At 34.0% G+C, this 19,534-nt stretch overlaps 1 protein-coding gene across 2 annotated transcripts in view; it reads right to left on the minus strand.

Moving 5' to 3' along the window:
• The window catches only part of LOC129255694 (WASH complex subunit 4-like), a 45,616-nt gene that overhangs the window by 2,265 nt on the left and 23,817 nt on the right, over positions 1-19,534 (minus strand). For both annotated transcript variants that reach the window (XM_064096828.1, XM_064096827.1), the window contains exons 11-35: positions 19,086-19,203; positions 17,899-18,026; positions 16,837-17,000; positions 15,359-15,476; positions 14,686-14,811; positions 14,048-14,155; positions 12,402-12,492; positions 11,743-11,798; positions 10,700-10,779; positions 10,135-10,240; positions 9,538-9,654; positions 8,724-8,892; positions 8,102-8,256; positions 7,582-7,656; positions 7,211-7,405; positions 6,353-6,506; positions 5,651-5,717; positions 4,781-4,867; positions 4,240-4,303; positions 3,643-3,726; positions 2,957-3,053; positions 2,328-2,422; positions 1,783-1,869; positions 1,290-1,401; positions 449-514 (exon numbers count right to left, since the gene is read on the minus strand). In XM_064096828.1, the coding sequence (XP_063952898.1) occupies positions 449-514; positions 1,290-1,401; positions 1,783-1,869; positions 2,328-2,422; positions 2,957-3,053; positions 3,643-3,726; positions 4,240-4,303; positions 4,781-4,867; positions 5,651-5,717; positions 6,353-6,506; positions 7,211-7,405; positions 7,582-7,656; positions 8,102-8,256; positions 8,724-8,892; positions 9,538-9,654; positions 10,135-10,240; positions 10,700-10,779; positions 11,743-11,798; positions 12,402-12,492; positions 14,048-14,155; positions 14,686-14,811; positions 15,359-15,476; positions 16,837-17,000; positions 17,899-18,026; positions 19,086-19,203 (2,719 nt within the window). The remainder of the gene's footprint in view (positions 1-448; positions 515-1,289; positions 1,402-1,782; positions 1,870-2,327; positions 2,423-2,956; positions 3,054-3,642; positions 3,727-4,239; positions 4,304-4,780; positions 4,868-5,650; positions 5,718-6,352; positions 6,507-7,210; positions 7,406-7,581; positions 7,657-8,101; positions 8,257-8,723; positions 8,893-9,537; positions 9,655-10,134; positions 10,241-10,699; positions 10,780-11,742; positions 11,799-12,401; positions 12,493-14,047; positions 14,156-14,685; positions 14,812-15,358; positions 15,477-16,836; positions 17,001-17,898; positions 18,027-19,085; positions 19,204-19,534) is intronic.

Consider the following 19,534-nt stretch of genomic DNA (forward strand, 5'->3'; position numbering starts at 1 on the left):
TGCCTGTCTTTACTCTTCATTCTGTTAACCTTTTCAACCATGTCTTGAATATTTCAGTTGCATCATGTTCATTATTATTGCTGAATTTTGTTGATGATCCTAATCCTCTTATATCTATCTATCATGGTGTTGCATTTTGCATGCTGTGCAGTAATGATTACCCTTTAATGGTGCGTGCTAAATGTATTTTATTTTTATATATTCTTCTATATGGCTATCAAATAATGAGAATATTTTTTAACTAAAAGAGACCTTGACTGTTAAATAAGGGGTCTTTGATCAATAAAGATTGAAAGAAAAAAAGAATAAGGGTCATAGGAATCTTGTACAGATGACTTTTCATCAGATAATTCTTTTTGAGAAACAATTTAATGTTAAGAAGTATATTATCTTATACACATTTATCAAAATGCCGTATTAGAAATCCCTGATAGCAGAGGATCATTACCTGGTGTGTTGTTCGTTGCTGGTGCGGGTAAGGCTGGTCTCTCTTGAGGGGCACCCTCTATGGCTTCTGATAAATAAAAGTCAATACAAACATGATTAGAACGTTATCGAGAGTAGAGTTCTCTTTAATACCACGAGAGAATGTATGTTGCCTCTGTCTCGCAACAGACCTTGCAAATAACTTGCAACACATTCCTTGTGTGTGTTCATTCTACAGCGATTTATATTCACTTGATCTACAAGCAGTTGGTCTAATACTCACATAGTCTAATACCACATGGGCTAAATCCCATTGGTCCAATTTCCACTTGGTCTAATTCTCATTTTGCCTAATGCCCAGTTGGTCTAATTTCCACTTAGTCCACTAATTATTCTTTATGTTAAGTTGGTTTGTCTACACCCAGTTCATCTACGAACCATTTTGTCTAATTGCCATGAAGTCCATTTACCATTTTGTTTCATTTTCAGTTAGGCTATACCCATTTAGTATCATATCCACTTGATCTTGCAGTAGCAGTATATTACTATAATCATCATCCTGCTCCTCCTCATCACCACCATTATTGTCACCATCATCATCATAATCATCATCATCATTATCATCATCATCATCATCATCACCATCACCACCACCATCATCATCACCACCATCATCATCATTATCATCATCATCATCATCACCATCATCATCATCATCATAATCATCACCATCATCACCATCATCACCATCATCATCATCATCTTCCTAATCCTCCTCTTCATCATCATCATCATCATCATCGTCATCATTTTTAAGAAACGCAATCTCTTTTTAATCAATCCATGAATTTATTTCTACTCACTGTTTTCTCTCTCTTCCTTCTCCTCCTTCTCTTCCTGTTCCTCTGCAGCTGTCTTATCAGCTCTGAAGAAGATCCTTGCACTGCTAAGACTGTAGTACAGTAAATCAAACTCCTACAAACAAAAAATTATAATAATCATTAAAGCCTATTTCAATCTAATATAATCTGATTTTACCCCCCCCCCCTAAAGTGTCTGTCCCTATTCTGATTCATTACTAATTATACAAATGTGTAAGCCTTTAACCACCCTCCCCCCTCCCAAAAACCCCTTCTCAAGAATGGAATGTGTTGACAATTTCAGGATACAATCTCCGTGGGTAGCATTTTAGAATCCAATTACTAAAATTTGTAAGATACATGTTAGTGTTCAAAAAGGTACATTTTCAAAGCAAAAAAAAAAAAAAAATACAGAGAGCTGTCACTAAATAAACCAAATTAAAATTTTCACAAAGAATTAATGGGTTTCCTGATATGTGGTCTTAGTCTTTCTTACCCTTTGGTATGTATCCAGTCTCTTGATAGTGAGTTGTGCTGTGCTTTGTAATTTTTCATCTCCTCCTATCTGTTTCCTTACTGCTTCCTAATGGAGAAAGCAATCATTTTAGACGAAAAAGATAACTCTCAGCTTCTGCAAGCATTTCCTGACTGAAATAATACACAGTAAATGCTCATTATTTATTTTTTCTTATTCCAGACGATGAATTATCATACACCTTGAAAGTGCATCCAAAGACTTATTTGTTCAACCTTCAATGCTTTCAAAAACTGAACAGAGATTTATAATAAAATAATGTTAGTATTCATGAATTTTAGTACACATCTAATCTAAATCTTGGTTTGTCATCACTCACTGGTCTGACCGACTTCCTGTAGAAGGCTGGTGCCCTTACTTGCTAGAGCTCCTGTTAGTAATGAGTCGACTGGGCTTATCTCTTTAGTTATCGGTGAAAGGAGCAGTGAGCAGAAGGGCACCAGCCCCCCCCCCCCCCCCCATCAGGAGTGATGCAAAATTGTATTCGAGTCTAGAAATTGATTTACCTTATCTTTGTTGTATTTGAACTTGACTGAGTGGAACCAATGAAGGGAATCAAACTCCTGGTACTGATCCAACAGCTTTAGGATGTATGCCACACCTACAAACAAACCAATCAATCATTTCAAAACCAATTGTCAATCAAATTTGATCGCTTGGCTAAACAACATGCAGTAAAGGAGCCAAATGAATAATGAGACTTTAATAGGGTTTAAAGAAGCAGATGCCTGGCAATAGAGTTAGGAAGCACTTGTTGGGAAGGCTCCCCAGGGAGTGGGGAAAGTGCATACGTCAAGCCTGGATCCAATGACAGGGATTACAAGATTAGAGACATCATATGCTGTACTAAGTGCTATACAAAAGTGGAATATTATTATCACTGCTCGCATTCAAATGATTAGAATGTTAGATGTAAAACTTACATAATTGACATTTTACCAATTCATTAGATGGGCTTTCAGAAATAGGAAAAATCTATACTTCTTGATAAAATGATTTTTTTTTTAATATAAAATAAGCTATATAAAAAAAAATGAATAAACATGTATATGATTAGCAATCACTTGCTGAACATGTTCAATGTCAATGTGAAAATGACCCCTGAAGTCATCACTGCTATGCATCTTTTACCTACCCATGGCAAATCCATCATCTGTGAAAGCTGCTCCAATCTTGTTCTTCTTATTCAACTTTTCCTTGGCACTCACAGAGTACTCTACAAAGTTAAGTGTCTGTAATATGACAAGACATAGGGAAAAATCACTCTTATTGGGAAATATCTACTTGTTAAAGTCGGTCTTTGTAAATACTATTAAAAAGATCTAGGTGTTACTGACAACTTTGCATACGACTGATGCCATATTCTTGTGCTATAAATGGCATAAATATACCTCTATTTTTGTTTCTTCCCATGAGTGGATTTTTTTTATAATGGAATTATGTTGTTTAGTCTAGAGAAAGTTTCATTAGTTTTACTGTAACACAAAGAAGTTACACATCCGTTACAATCATGTCGCAGTCACAACAACGAAAAACAAATAGCATTTCATCAACATTTTAGTCTGACAAGTTGTCAAATCAGACAACTTTCCTTGATTTTGATTGGCTGAGAAGCACAGTTCCTATGGTTACTGTCGGATAGAACAGGACTTGTTGGATAAAAAGTGTCAACAAGTCCTTTCATTAAACGCTCCTTAGATCAATAAACACTATTGCATCATCTTTAATGACATACCATCGGTCAGTTTTGAGTTCGTTTCGTTGATGTGACTGCACCATCATTTTGAGGAGAGGTGTTATTTTTTTCTTTTTTATACTCACCAAAGCAGGTAGGATGGTGTAGAAGTTTCTGAGATGCATATTCTTAGGGTTCCTAAACTCGGGTGAGAACACATCCACCAACATCTGAAATCCATCAAAGAAATCAAACAATAGTTACTCAATGATTTTTTTAATATATATATACAGAGGATCCTACTAAAAAGGAAAATTAATTTTAGAGACATATATCAATATTATTTGGTTTCAATTTCGACATTCATGGAATGAGTGGAGTACTCTAGGACCAAATACTCTGTGGGTCAGTTACGCATTCGCACTTGAATCTGCATCCACAGTCATTTACAGATTCAGTGAAAGAAACATCACAAAGAATGAAGAAATGTTGATGAGCCATCCATTTAAGTCTTGATCAATTTTTATGCACAATCTGATTTTGACATTGAAAATTCAGACTCTTTCTAATCAATATATAAACTTTTAATATCAGATAAGTTATTAAAATAAAGAGGACAAACTAAACTTTATGATGATTTACACAAAATATCATACATGCGAGAAAAATAATTAAGAATCTTGGTTTGTATGGGGCCAAGATGCACTTATGACATCACATATTGAAGTAAGGTCCTATCTTACCTTGAAATACTCTGTTCCCTCAGCAAAGTTCTTTGTCAGGTTTCCGATGACGTTGTCAAGATTACTAAGCATGAACAAAAGACAATACAAACCTCTGTGAATCATGACCTATTAAAGTAGTGTCAAAGTTAGTTCAATAATAAACATTGAACATAGAACAAAACGAATGAAAATATAACGTCATAGCTATTTAACCAGATGTACCAGCAGGCAAACAACAACACTTTTCCAAAGACCAAGGCTCTGATTTGATCCGCAACCCTACAATAATAGTTTTAACAGGTCAATATATCCTCTACTGAAAATAAAAATAAAGGTATGATGTAATATTTACATTTCTAAGATTGGAAATCAAAGGAATGAATATTGTTTTCATTTCTATATATGGATGCTTTTTTTAATCAATATTGAATAGAACAATGTTCTCTTGGTCTGTCTTATTCAATACAAATCATTTCTATTATACAGATACAACTAATATATCATAAAGATGGAATGTGGGACTGTAAGAAGGGGTAAAGAATATCACAATTAAACCTACCTTGCAGCTTGTGTGACTTCACTGGAGAGCTTTTCTTCCCCAACCAGCTCTTCAAAGCTCACAATGTCCTCAAGGTCTGGTACAAACCTAATAAAATAATAATGATATTTGATAATCATATAGCAAGAGTAATCGACATAGGAGATTTTGGATGAATGCTGAGAATTAATGTTAGAAAAGATAAAACTTTAGCTTAGACTTAAAAAGTATACAAATAATGCACGTAAGCACGTGCATGCAGGGCCAAATAATGAACGATGTGCGAGAAGAGCCGATGGATATACTGCACCGAGGTCCGCAGGACCGAGTGCGGTCAGAGTTCATTATTTAGGTCCTCTATGCACAAGAATGCGTGCATTGTTTGTTTTATACAACCCCCCTCCCCCATGTTACTCAGTTGCCCCGAATGTTATATTTGATCTAAATTCTACATAATTCCAGACCTCGCACTATCCTGCACTTTGACGTCAGAGTGCAGGATAGTGCATTTTGGATGCAATAGTGCAATTCGCTGAATATCATGTGATCTGATTTGAACCAATCAGATTTCAGAACATTCTTGGGAGTTGTATAATCTCTAAAATTGAGAGATTTCAAAGATCAAATGGTAAATTATTCCAAAGAGAAGGTGTTGCAGCAGTCTATTTCAAACCATTCTAAGCTTTCCATGCAAATCCCCTGACACCAACTGTCAACACTGAACTTAAAATCACCTAGTGACATCCGGACGAACACTAGCCTCATTTTGAGGTCAGTGATGTGGCTGGTGTAAATATCTATCCAACACCAGCTGTCAACACTGAACTTGCCAACACTATCACCATGAGTAAACACCATATTTGAAATTGCCCACTGTAGATGTAAACATACCTGATAGCATTGCTGCAGCACCTCAGTCCTCCTGATCTGATCATTCGGATGTATCCCATTGCATTACCTGGAAAGAAACAAATTTGACTTCAGCATCATGTCTAATCACTTGTAAGATTCATTTTTTATTTTTCAGTTACAGATTTACTAGTTGCTCATTCGTAGACTATCAACAATTATTTAATTTCAGACAAAGGACTACAATTGGGCATATCAGACTTGTTATCAATTGGAGGTATTATTTTGGTTCTATCACCACTCATAATCCATCTTATTATTACATGAAATTGATGCAGAAGGAAAATTTCAAAAGATGATAATATACAAAGTTACTGTAGCGGTTAATACGTATCTAAATGCTGCATACTATTATACTGGCAGTGGCATGGCTACCCTGATCAGGTGCTCAAGCATTCAATGAATTCCTCCCTGCTGGGCACCCATTTACTTCACCTGGGTGGAGATTGGCAAATGTAGAGAAATGTATATCACATATCAAAATGAAAAGAGAGGAAACAGAGAAGATGGAATAAAATGACCTTTCACTCAACATCAATATCAAACTTAGGTTACAGTCATACCAACAAACTGACACCAAACTGATCAAAGCTATAACATTATTTCTAATAGCATATCATCGGTCATTTTGTGGTTTTGTTCGTTGGGGTGTGACTGGGGCATTATTATCGAGAAAATACTCACCAATCTGACTGAGAAGGTTCCTGAACTGATCAAGATAACTGTCACCCTCTGGTGTCAGGCCGAGTTTCCTGATGCCCTTGTTAAACTTGTCCGCACGGTCAAACGGGTACATCTGATTCAATTCCTGCTTGTTCTCTCTGAAGTACCTCAAGTCCTGCAAACAAGAATATTGACGAGTAAATATAATATTTTTTTCTTCTTCTGTTTAGTACAGTCCTGTTTGAAGTGTATAGTCATACTAGATTGTTGAGGTCACAATCACAAGAAAACAAGATATTGAGTGCAGTAGGAAAACATATCATTGAAAATTACACCCATTGTTATCATCAGCAATTTTCTATTGATGGAAATTCAAAGGCATAATAACACTTGAATTTAATTGAATTGATCATTTATTATCCACGGATGAGAAATTTGCCATTCAATGTATGTGCAAATCACAAAATATACTGGTAAAACAAAATTATGCAACCTTATAAAAAAAAATTCAGCAATTGCAATGTTAAGGAGGAAATAAGTGTTCGTTGGGTAGGCTGAAGTGCTGGAGAGAATTTCTAAGGGGTGAATGGCTCTCACCAAAGCAGGCAATTATACTTAGGCCTACAGCATTGATTATTTCATTCTCATATCTAATATCTTCCTTACATTTAAGATTAAGACAGAATCTAAGTAATTTATAGTGTTACATATACATGTATGGTAAATTCATACACACCTCCACAAGCACAATAAAATGAAAACAATTAAAACATGAAATGGCAGAATCATTAATAAACAAGGACATACTACATTAGGATTTCTACAAACACTCAACCTCAAGTCAATATTTGAGTACAACATTATGGAGACTCTACAAACCTTGATGAGCTTTGACTTGATGTGCTCATCATACATGAACTGAGAGAAGATGAAGAACTTCTTGCGTAGGAACTGATAGGTGAAGTTGACGGTGGTGTTCATGATCCCTGTGCCGTGGGTTCGGATTGAGTTGGCAATGTGACGGATGTTGATGGTGTTCAGATGCTTGTTATTGCTGGATCGTTCAACAAAGATCTAATCACACAAAAAAGTAAAAATATAAACAGATAACTCTGGACAATTTATGTGTTTCATGAGCCACCGACATTCATTATCATGAGAGACTACCCCCCCCCAAAAAAAAAAATAAAAAGAAGAACATCACAAAATAATAATATAGCTTCTAAGATATTCAAAGAAAAATATGTTACCTGATTGTTGACATTGTAGAGATACTTTGACACAAATATGTGTATATTCCTCATTATCTCCAACACATCCAGACCCTGCACAGAACAACAGATTGTGATATATGATTAATTCAAACTTGAGTAACATATAGCTACAAATACTTTCAAGGTAATATGGACAGGAGATGGGCATTTCATGGATACAAAGATGCAAAATGAAATTTTTCAGCAACGTTAGGGGAAAGTTTTTTGTTTCTTTTTGTGCCCCAACCCCCCCCCCCCCCCCATGGTTGACATTGTAAAATCAGTATGCTTTGACCAGTTGTTTGAATGACGGTTAAACATTCTGACTGAGCCCTATAGATTAGAAATCAGAACAACATTTTTAAAAGGTGACTTCTGTCTGCCTTTGATGTGACAAGTCACATATGTTTGGATTGAATATATCTATCTCTATTGATTTCAGTTGGAATTCTATTTCACTACATCTTTCCAAGCTTCAAAGAGTTCAGTTGTAACTGTAATGCTTGAATTTACTTACTTGTTCTAGCGTCTGTGTAGGTAGGTGGGCCTCTGTCATCTGAAGACCGTATTTCTGTGATGCCAGGTTGCGCATCTCAGCGTAGGTCTTCCAGTCATGAAGTGCCACGGTGGTTAGATTGTAGAAGGTCTTGTCCAGGTAGTGTGTTACATGGGCTACATATAGAAGAATAGAAAACAGTGTTTATTCATTTCAGATATTGAAAGATTAAAAGAATGGTTCCCTGATATCTGCTCCTCGACAACTGCTCCTATTTAAAAGATACACATTAAGCCAAATATAATCTCAAGTTTCAAACCTTACCATAACCTTAATCCTTAAGTCGAATTCTGAACCAAAACCCTATCACAACCCTTTTCCTCACCTTATATCTTCAGATAACTTAGCGAAGGAGCAATTTTCGTAAGAGCAAATGTCGCTTTACCAAAATAATAACCGAGTCAAATCAAGGAATTCAAATGTGAATAACCTATCTTCTTCTTTTGTATGATCAGTGCCCTGGAACATAAAAGAAACCAGCAATTGTACAATTGAGCATAACTGTTATTTGTGATATGTCTCTGAGAGTTACGTCAACAATCTAATGAATCTTCATATATTTAATCCATTAAGGTAATCTTACCTTTGATATCAATGAAGTAGTTGAAGAACCTGATAGGTTTCATCTTGAGGAAGTGTGATATGTCCTTGAGAGTGACCTTGAAAGGATTCCTGTCATCCAGTTGTAGATGGTTGTGTATTGAGAGACGAAGGTCAGTCTCAACAGCACGGCACAGTGGTTCAAGCAGATGCTAGATTACAGAAGAAATGCAAAGATTGAATCATATGAAAATTCAAGGGTTTTCTTAAGATCGAGAGGTCAAATATCCAAGACAAATAAGATTCAAGATCATTTAGTATGCTCAAATTCTGAAAGCAATCCTCTTAAAATACAGTGACAACATATTAAATGAGAATGATAAAGGTCTTTAGGTCCCATTAGGTTTGGGATTCCATTCGCATTGTAATACTGAGGTCCATTGGCATGACATTAATCTACACCCCATCCAGGTAAGGAATATCAGTACCCAACTGGAAATCATTTCTTGAAATGCTGAAGCATCTCATTGGCTGCTACGCTACAGCCCAGGTTGTACTATTGTGTGGCGCCCGAAGTGTCATATCTGACAGACATGAGAGCTATATAACACACTATCAATATCAACAAGTAAAGAAAGGCATTGATTAACATCAAAGATGATGAAAAGATAGCTTGGTTTTCTTGTCCCAAAATTATTTTTCAATATCAAATGAAAGAGTTACTGTAGCTTGTTTGTTTAGAAGAGAACTGTTGCTAGGCTAGCGCCATGAGGGTCTTTGGATGGTGTGTATGCTCTACAGAACTACACTACTCATATTATTGTCATTTCAATATTTCTTCTGATCAGTAGACATACCTCTTTGAGTTGTCCATTGATTTCCCTATCAAAGCAATCCAATAGCACTTCAGTAGTATCTAGATGTCTCGTCTGCTTCATGGGTGCTACACAGTCTGCTAAGGCACCCATCATGTACTAGAGATAAGAGAGGGTAAATGTCTACATTACGGACAAAGCATTACAAATATCAAGAACTTAGTAAACTATTTGAAATGTAATTCCATATAACAGTACAACAATATTTATCATCAATGGATCAAATGAAAGTAAAACTCCTGCCCCCCCCATATTTTCAATATTCCATCTTCAGCAATGAGATAAGTGCCATGTAACATAAAGAAAAATTCAATGCACATGGTCTTCCATTATGCTTAGTTGTACTACTGATTATTTTATCACCTGGCTAGCAGAAGGGCAATAGGTTCTATGTGCACTGTGATTTTCAATTCCCGTGCAGCTGACGTACGGGACTACGTGAAATGTAAAGTGTGGACCTTCTGCCTAACCAATAGGAATGGGAATTTGAGATAGATGTAAATAGTAGCGCCTTTCTGCAGCCAGGCAGCAAATTATTATTTTTTATATTAAAGGTAGCAGGAGGAGGTTAATATTTACATGTAACCTGTGAGCATCTACTGCATTCTCAAACCTATCAGCCAGGTAGAGAGGGAAGACTACACGATGCCAGTAAAGAAAGCTACAATTACACGCCTCTCTCAACCTGAAAACAAACAAATAACAATTAGAGATACATGTGGCACATTCATTGATAAGCACACAATTTTTTTTAGAGAAAGATTCCACAGAAGAAGCTTACATAAACAATTCCTCTCAATCTGAAAACAACCGAATAATGAAAATGCATATTCTTCAGAACGTTTATTGATAAGCACATTGATTATCATATGTAAGGTCGTCCTAACAATAAAAATTCAAACAAAATATAAAATAGAAGGAAGCAATAAAGAAAGATTAGAGAAAGCAAGAAACAAAGAAAGGGAAACAGAAATATTTTATTTGATTTTCAACACAAAAACTTAATTTAAAATTATCACGAAAGACGAGTATACAAAACAAGAATAGACATTTTGACATGGACATTTCAAAGGAGAACAAGTTACTGCACATAGAAATAATTCTTTTTTCAATAAAAAGGATATTGAATAGACTGAAATACTACCTTGTTCTGAGGTCACTTATTGCAGCAAGCTTGTTCATTAAACTCTTGAAAGACACAAGCTCATCTTCTTTGAAACATTTCTGTGAAAAAATAACAATGTATATTGAGATTATCACCAAAATCATTGCACATCAGTTCATACTTACATGGAAATACAATATGAATGCCTTATTAGTATTAATGCATATTGGTACATGTAAGTTCCACATTTATGATAAATGATACTACTGCTATATTTATGGCAAACTATTGAGAAATGCCATTTATGACACATTAATTTACTGTAATTTTGCTTCAGTAAAAAAAGGTGTATACAGTATATTATCGCACTTATAAGAGAGATTTTTTTTTAAATTCTGAGTTGTGAACCTGAACTAATGAAAAAAAAATTATCCTTAAATTACTTTTGTCCTCAATGTTTTAAATTGTTTGAAATGTTTCATTTTGTCTCAAACAGGGCCATATTGTACCACTTTCTCAAACAGAGCGTTACTCTACCACTGATGAAGCTAGCCCTATATATAAATACTTGATAAATAAATAAATGAATGAATCAATAAATAAATAAATAAATAAATAAATAAATAAATAAATAAATAAATAAATAAATAAATAAATAAATAAATAAATAAATAAATAAATAAATAAATAAATAAATAAATAAATAAATAAATAAATAAATAAATAAATAAATAAATGAATGAATGAATGAATGAATGAATGAATGAATGAATGAATGAATGAATGAATGAATGAATGAATGAATGAATGCATGAATGAATGAATGAATGAATGAATGAATGAATGAATGAATGAATTAATTAATTAATTAATAAACACATAGATAAATAAATAAATAAAGTAATAAAGTAATAAAGGTATTTTGCTGAATAAGTGACACTACGACTGGGGTTATAAAAAAATTTTATAAATACTCTGAGTACATGTCAAAAAGATTTTAGAATGTCCATTTTAATGCTTTTTAAAATGTTCTGATCATTGTAATTAAGAGCACTATGGAAGTATTCCAATATGAGACTCACCATTTGAGTGCCTACAGCAAGGGCAAGATTGGCAATCAATCTTCTCTCTTTCGTTGCTGTCAGAAATAAAACAAATGATCAATGTGATCAGCATGTTAATGATCACATCATAATAAAAAAAAATATTCTACATGGTCAGGATTGTACACAATCCATATCAAATCCAGCATTTTGTCCCTTTACCTTTATGAAGTTATTTGCAAGCTGCAGGAGTAAATTACACTCTAGATTGCTTTTCACTGTCATATTTCATAGCTGTTGTCAAGATTTCAAGCAATATCTCAAACTTCTACAATCAGCTTTTCAAATATCTCAAATAAAGATTCATCGTCAAAGAAATCATTATAAACAATTTTTAACTTAGTACCTACAAATCTTTTTTTTCCTTTATTTTAGATGTATTCAATCATACATAGAGAATGAATAAATCACTTGACAAAAACGAACATTAGTTTGAATATTCAATGGATATGATTTGAAGTCAATAGCCATGTCAACCTAATTCCACTATCATATGGCACCTTCAGAGGTAACATAAAAGGATGAAACAAATCTCATAGCTAGTTTATCCAGGACTTAAAGGTTTCAAATTTTGTCAAATATCTGTCACAAGACAAACTGATCAGACTCAACATAACAAAGAGTTAGGTTGTACATACATGGTCCATTGAGGGCGTTCTCCACTAGCACCAAGGCAGACAGAGCATCCAATCTCTTCTCACTATACTTCTTGTCAGAGATGATACGTTTCTGAAAAATAAAGAGTTTGTCTTATCACGTTATTTCCCTTCATCTCTATTCTCATATTGAAACATAGAATATAGGTATTACTGTTATCTAGGCATTATACTACATTCCTTGATAATGATGAAAATATCTTTATTGCAAAGACATTATGAATGAAGACTAACACCAGGGCAACATTTTCTGGACATTATCACTAACGACACCCCCCTCCCCCCCCCCCCCCCCTGATGGTCTTATGTGAGGAACATTTATTTATTGACATTTGGGCTGTTACCATGACAATGCAATATCAAAAAGTTTTAAACATTTTGTCTTTCACATCTTCACTCCCAGACTACTATGTGTGCCAAGTCTCATGAGCACTGGATGAAAACTGAGGAAGTAGTTCACTCAGTATGAAGTTTCATTTGTACTGCAAAAATATGCCATTATCATGAAAATGCAATACCCAACACATTAAAAAATTGTGTCTAGCACATCTATAATGTGTGTGCCAAGTCTCAAGAGCATTGGATGAAAACTGAGAAGGTACTTATTGCAGAATTGAAAATGAATTTTAATCAATCATAACTTTTATAAGACACACCCCTGGGACCCATTTCATAAAGATGTAAACTTAGGTAACTCTGCCATTATGGTAACTACCATGGTAACAGGGCTCAGCAGCCAATCGCAATCAAGGTTTTCTTTGGTAATTGCAATAATGGTAAAGTTACAATAGTTGTAACTCTTTATGAAACGGGCCCTGGGCTTTAACCCTTATTAAACTGGGGGGAGGGGGGTCAATTTGACCCCCCCCCTCAACAAATTTTTTCACTACGCCATCGCACAAATTTTTTTGACTGCGCCGCTCACTGACTTTTTACTTTCAAGTCTTGTGCATCTTTTGAGACCAAATTTGCGATGCCCGGGTACGCGGTTCCAAAATTACGCAACGTTTTTGTAAGTGCATGTCAGACCAGAAATTGCTCAAAAACGTGATTCCGTGTAAAAAGTCAATGCAAATTGTGTTTTTCAACCAAAAATCATAAATGTATGATTACTTTTAGTTTTGTTGTTTTGAATGGATTTATTTTATGCTATTTATGACCGCAACAGGGTCCTCGACAAAGTTCATCAGGAAAAACAATAAAAAACAAAGGTTTGAAATAACAAAGAAACACATAAGAATTAAAGAAACAATAAAATACATAAGAAATTAATTATATTTTTACTATTTTTTTGTAGATATTTGTTAGAAATGTAATAATTGATACTCCCACCAAAAATTAGCATTCTACTAGCTATATGAATTGAGTTAAAGGCAAATACAAACACAAAAAAAAAATTTATGGCAAATTTCATATGCTTATTTGCATAATTAATTAATAAAAAATATTTAAAAAACAAATTTTGAAAATTTTACTATACACTCTTGTAGTTTAAATCCGGCTCTACGCGCTTGCGCAATCAGCGGCCGAGATCTGGGGGGGGGGTCAAATTGACCCCCCCAGTATATACTGGTCCGAAATAGCCCAGTTAAGATAGGGTTAATGAAGTTGTTATTGACCATTATTACCTTTGCTGTGTTGACAGAGGCCAAGGCCATGAACTGAAGATGCTGAATGATGTGAGTAACAGACTCTGCTACAAGCATGGTCCGACGGTGGAAGGTGTGCTCAATGCTCTGACGAAGAAAGACAAAGGAATCAAAAAGTAGACAAAAACACTAGGATACAGCTATTATCAAGTAGTGTGCATTACACCTATAACAACAAAGCACATATCTGCAACTTATAATTTGGAGAAAGTAGCTTTTTAATTTTATGATCAAAACATTATAAATATCAATCAATGGAGGCAGGTCAGAATATTTGTCCTAGTGGTGTGAAAATATTTTGCTAACATGCAAATGCCCGCAGATTTCTGTTAACTAAAAAGTAAATTCTGCGTTTCTGGATGTTTTAAAATCAAATTCTGGGGGTTTTTTCAGGACAAAACAAACAAATTTTTTGCAAAATATGTTTTAAAACATATTGATGTTTGATTTAGTTTTGCATTTTAACTGTATTTTGGAATGTCTATTTTTATTCTGCCTAAAAAATTGAGGTTTCTTTGAAATACTGAGATCGGTGTTTCTCCCAAATTTCATTTATTTGTTGCTGTTGCTTTTGTACCGCAAAAAAATAGGACTTCTATACCAGATTGTATACTAACCTTGAGCATCTCAATGAGTCTACACAGAGCAAGGACGGCTGTTTTAGTCATGGGTTTGTTCATATGAGCATGAAGATTCATCACAGTGTGAACAAGGTTGCTGATATTGTAGGCGAATAGTAACCCCTGAATGTTAAAGATAAAAGAATGTGGTTAAAGTTGTGGTACCAATATCTCAAAGTTCTCAGATGTTTCACTGTAATATAGTGAGGTTGGTGATTTAATAATTTTTTTTTTTGGTAATCAATAATTTCTTACTATAAAACAAGCAAATCTTTGTGTTTTCCTTGTAGACGGAAATATCTCTGGAGATAAAATTATAGTGTAATTAATGTCTATCATTTACTTATTTACATACTTGTTTATTCATTTGATCATTTATCAATTCACTTATTTATTTCATTCATTCATCATTCATTAATTCATTCATTCAATCTTTTACTTATTGATTACTCATTGATTTAAAATTAATTTGTTTATTCAAACATTTATTTATCAACTTGATAAAGATTTGACCAGTGTGTTAGTTACTAAGGTTGTGCGTAACTTTAAGAACAGCTTTATGAAACACCAACCAGCCGTGTCAAGTCAACCAATAAAGACTTTATTTAAAATCAGTTGCATCAAAGACATTCCATGCAGGTGAGACATTACTTTCTACTGGTAAACTCACATGTATGAAGAGAGTGCACTTGTGAGTTAGGTCTTCAATGACAGTATTGGCTTGAGTTAGACTAGATTCCATACGAACCATCCAAGAACAGACCTGCATGTAATACACTTGAACCTCCCTGTTAGAACGCAATCATTGCATAATATTTAGATTCATAGGCCCGTATTCTGAAATCAGGTTTAAGTTAGACCACGGTCTAACTCTGTGCTAAATTTATGGGGAGCCAACAATTCAAAAATTCTGTTTTTATTGTGTATTTCTTGTTTACTATTTGGTTTCATTTTGCTTTCATAACAAAGAAAAATACTTCAGTTATCATTCCCAGACAATTATGAACAATTTGGGTGTCATATGAGTTGATAAAATGAATGTGTACTGTTAGGGATTCGTGCCCAATTGGCTCTCCATAGTTAAACCACAACTTTAAACCAGGGTTTAATTTAAACCCGAGTTCAGAATACGGGCCATTGACACATACCTGGTACTTAATAAATGTCTAAGAATTATTCTTTTATGTAAGTCTTTCTTAATGCCTATTTCATCCCTCCTTCACCACATGCCCATACCAATGTTCACAGTCAGCCTTCATCAACCAGGGGAGCATTAATCAGACATTTTATCCATCATGTCCCGTTTTATTACACAGATACCGTAGTAGCAGTGCTTCTCAGAAAATCAAAATCAAGGAAAGTTGCCAGATCCAACAACTTGTAGGACAAAAACGTTGATGAAACAGTCCCCTGTCCACCACTTCTTCGAAACCCAACAATAGACTGTTATTAAACTATGCCATTAAAGCTTCAATTAATCTAACACCACCATAGTTATAGCCTTGGATGCCCCTATAGATTTGCCTAACTGCCCCTCTTATTGGCATTGGACATTTCTTATGCCTATTTCTCTCATGGCCTGACCCTGAAAATATTGAAATTCAAGGCCAAGTGCTACTATAATAAAGTAAGATTTCCAAACTTACTAAGCTGCCAACCTGAACAAGAACATATCAGCATTTTAAGATGTGAAAACCAGTAGTTTGGTAAGAAAATCAATATTTTCAAAGAAATAATAATAATAATTACTTCTTATTAAGCGCTTTTTCAAAAGTTACAAAGCGCTGTACAAATGACAAAACAAATACAATCGGTAAAAACTTAAAACAAAACTACACAAAATGAAACACTACTTGCAATATGTTAAAACAAATGAGATTTAAGCAACTTTTTAAACACATCAATAGAAGAACATTGTCTAAGTTTATTGGGTAATCTATTCCAATATTTTGGGGCAAACACAGAAAATGACCTATCACCTACTGATTTGAATGTTTGGGGGATGTGAAGAGGGATATGTGATGATGACCATTAGACAACACATAAAACAGAAACTTTAGAAATCAGTATTTTGCATGAAGCAATTCAGTATTCTTCAAATTTTTCCATACTAAATACTGAAAATCAGTGCTTGGCAGCTCTGCTTACTTGAGTAGGTTTTGGCTCTTCTGTTGTAAGAACAAGCTGGTTTGTTGAAGAACATGGTGCTGGGCTTTCCTGTCGATCAATCGAGCTACGTGAGGCGATAGACTCTTGAGTAAGAACTGATTGGCCGACCATACAATGTTCGCTGTCAATGTGATAGCTGGAATCTACATGTGTTATAGTCCACAAACAAGATCAAATACATTAGATGAAGCAGACACATAATTAAGAAGTGATTGGCTGACCATAAAATGTTAGCTGTCATTGTGATGACTGGAATCTAAATACAACATCAGAGTATACTAATATTAGGTATTTAATTGTTGATAACTCTACACCCGCTTTGCTCTTTTCCCATACGTCTCATTCGGCACAGTATAATCATAATCCGTCTACAACCAGTTCGGCTACTAGCTATTTTGGGATAATTATCATTTAGCTCATTCATCATTTTGTATAATTTCCTAAAAACTCTGCCTCATTTCGTATAACATCAACACTATAAATCTATTGATACTGCATATATTATATAATGTGCCAAAATTTTGCTGCAAGGAATATTTAAAAAGCATATTTTCATGATTTTACTACATTTTATTCAGTAAAAAATGTCAGTAAATAGAAATAGTTGCAAATAGTATAAAGTATATTGGGCAAAAATTTGATACAACATTGTCTGGATACAGTTGTTTTCTTTGCATCTACATTGTTTAAAAAAACTCGCAGGAACACAAAGGCCCATATTTTTAAGTCAAGTTTATATTAGGCCATGGTATATAAACTTTGTGCTAAAGTTATGGAAAGCCAAAAATGTTATAACCTTGTTTACGTTATTTTTTTTTCCTCTATTCTTTCCCCATGCTTTAGCAGTTAAAAATAATATTTTAGTTACAATTCCCAAACACTTATGAATGATTTAAGTGCCAAAGGAGCTGATAAAACACCCTGTACTGGTAGAAATTTGTGTAACAATGTAACAACTGGCTGTCCATAATTAAATCACAACTTTAAATTCGAGTTCAGAATATGAGCCATAATGAATAACTGTACATAATCCAAGCTAACCTTTTTATAGACATCCCATAGAGATTTGAAGACCTTCTTGTCTATGACTCTGAAGATCTGATAGTGAAGTACATAGAGACCACATACACCAACATACTTCAGTCTTTGATCTGTCTCATTCACCTCACCTGTATCAATGAAATTCATGAATAACTTATCACAATAAAAACAAAAATATCAAGTAAATGGGCATTAATTGTATAAATATACTTCCCCTTATATTACACCCCTAGATCCTATAAATACATGATATGCTTCATTTCTATTTTTAATGGAACAATTAATTTTCTTAGCACTTTGTTTAAGTAATATTATGACATATATTTGATCTCATTCAATTTCCAAACTCTACCTCATTTATATCATGCTAAAGAACCAGGTCACCATTCTAACATTTGCATTTGAAATGATACAGCAAATATGATTTTACTCCAGTCATATAACTCATAAAAGTACATGTATTGACACTTTTTTTCATTCATTTATTACCATTCTTTATTCTGCCTCTTCATAAATTAAAATTATGATGTTTAAATAGACATAAACAGTAATAGCATCTCGAACACTCATAGATGTTTTATATCAGCCGTGTTCATTTTCTCCAAGGCCATATACATAAAGGTACATTTCAAATAAGATATCAACAATCTGCTTTAACATACTGTACTCAGTCATTTATGATATGATATTTATTGTATTAATTCAAAAGATCATATCTTCATTCATAAAACAATATTTACTCTAATTATAGACTATCCAATATGTGATACGGACCAATAAAATTGGAATACTATAAAAGCAAGTTCAACTCGTCTAAAACTGCCATCGCACACCTTATGACTGGACTACGACCCAATTTTGGAAGAAATAACATTTGGTACATTTTCAAATAATTTCAACAAATAAAATGAGCTTATTTGATGAGAAAAGCTATTACAATTTTAATATCAAATGGTTAAATAATTCTAAGCCTCTAGTGAATGATTTTACTACGATTCTATATTGAATTTGCCTTTGAATACCTATGAAGAAGAATGAAATTCTTAAGTATCATATGACGATTCAGAACTTAAGACAGTGCTTCTTTTCCATGTTTTAATCTTCTCATAAATTATATCAATGTCTTCAATGATTTTTGATTAAGAACAATTGTAAGCTGTGTGGTTCCAATAAAATCTGAGACTTACCTATCCTAGGTTCAGTATTGGCAAACATAGTTCTGATGTTGTAGGCAAATTCTTCTGCAAAGTAGGTATTCTTGGACACAGTCACTCCGCAGTCATCAAAGTTCTGCTCAACACAGTTCTATTCAAGAAACAAAAAGAACCTTCATTTGAGACTAAGACATTTAACAATGATCAACCTTGACTTCACCAGGTGTGGTGGGGGGGGGGACAGAAACACCCTTTAGTTTTTTATGCTATGTATAACCGCAGAAGTGTCAACAATTTCATTGAAAAACCAATGAAAACGGAATAAAGAAGTGCAAAGAAATTCTGAAAAAAATAGAAAATAGAAATAAATTTTGACACCACATTTATATTCAAGCAAATTTGTTGAAAATACAAAAAAAAAAAGAATGTTAAGAAAAATGAGTTTATTGGAACCACTATTCAATGACTAAGATGGATAATGA

Source organism: Lytechinus pictus, chromosome 3 (genome assembly GCF_037042905.1).
Source record: "Lytechinus pictus isolate F3 Inbred chromosome 3, Lp3.0, whole genome shotgun sequence".
Lineage (NCBI taxonomy): Eukaryota > Metazoa > Echinodermata > Echinoidea > Temnopleuroida > Toxopneustidae > Lytechinus > Lytechinus pictus.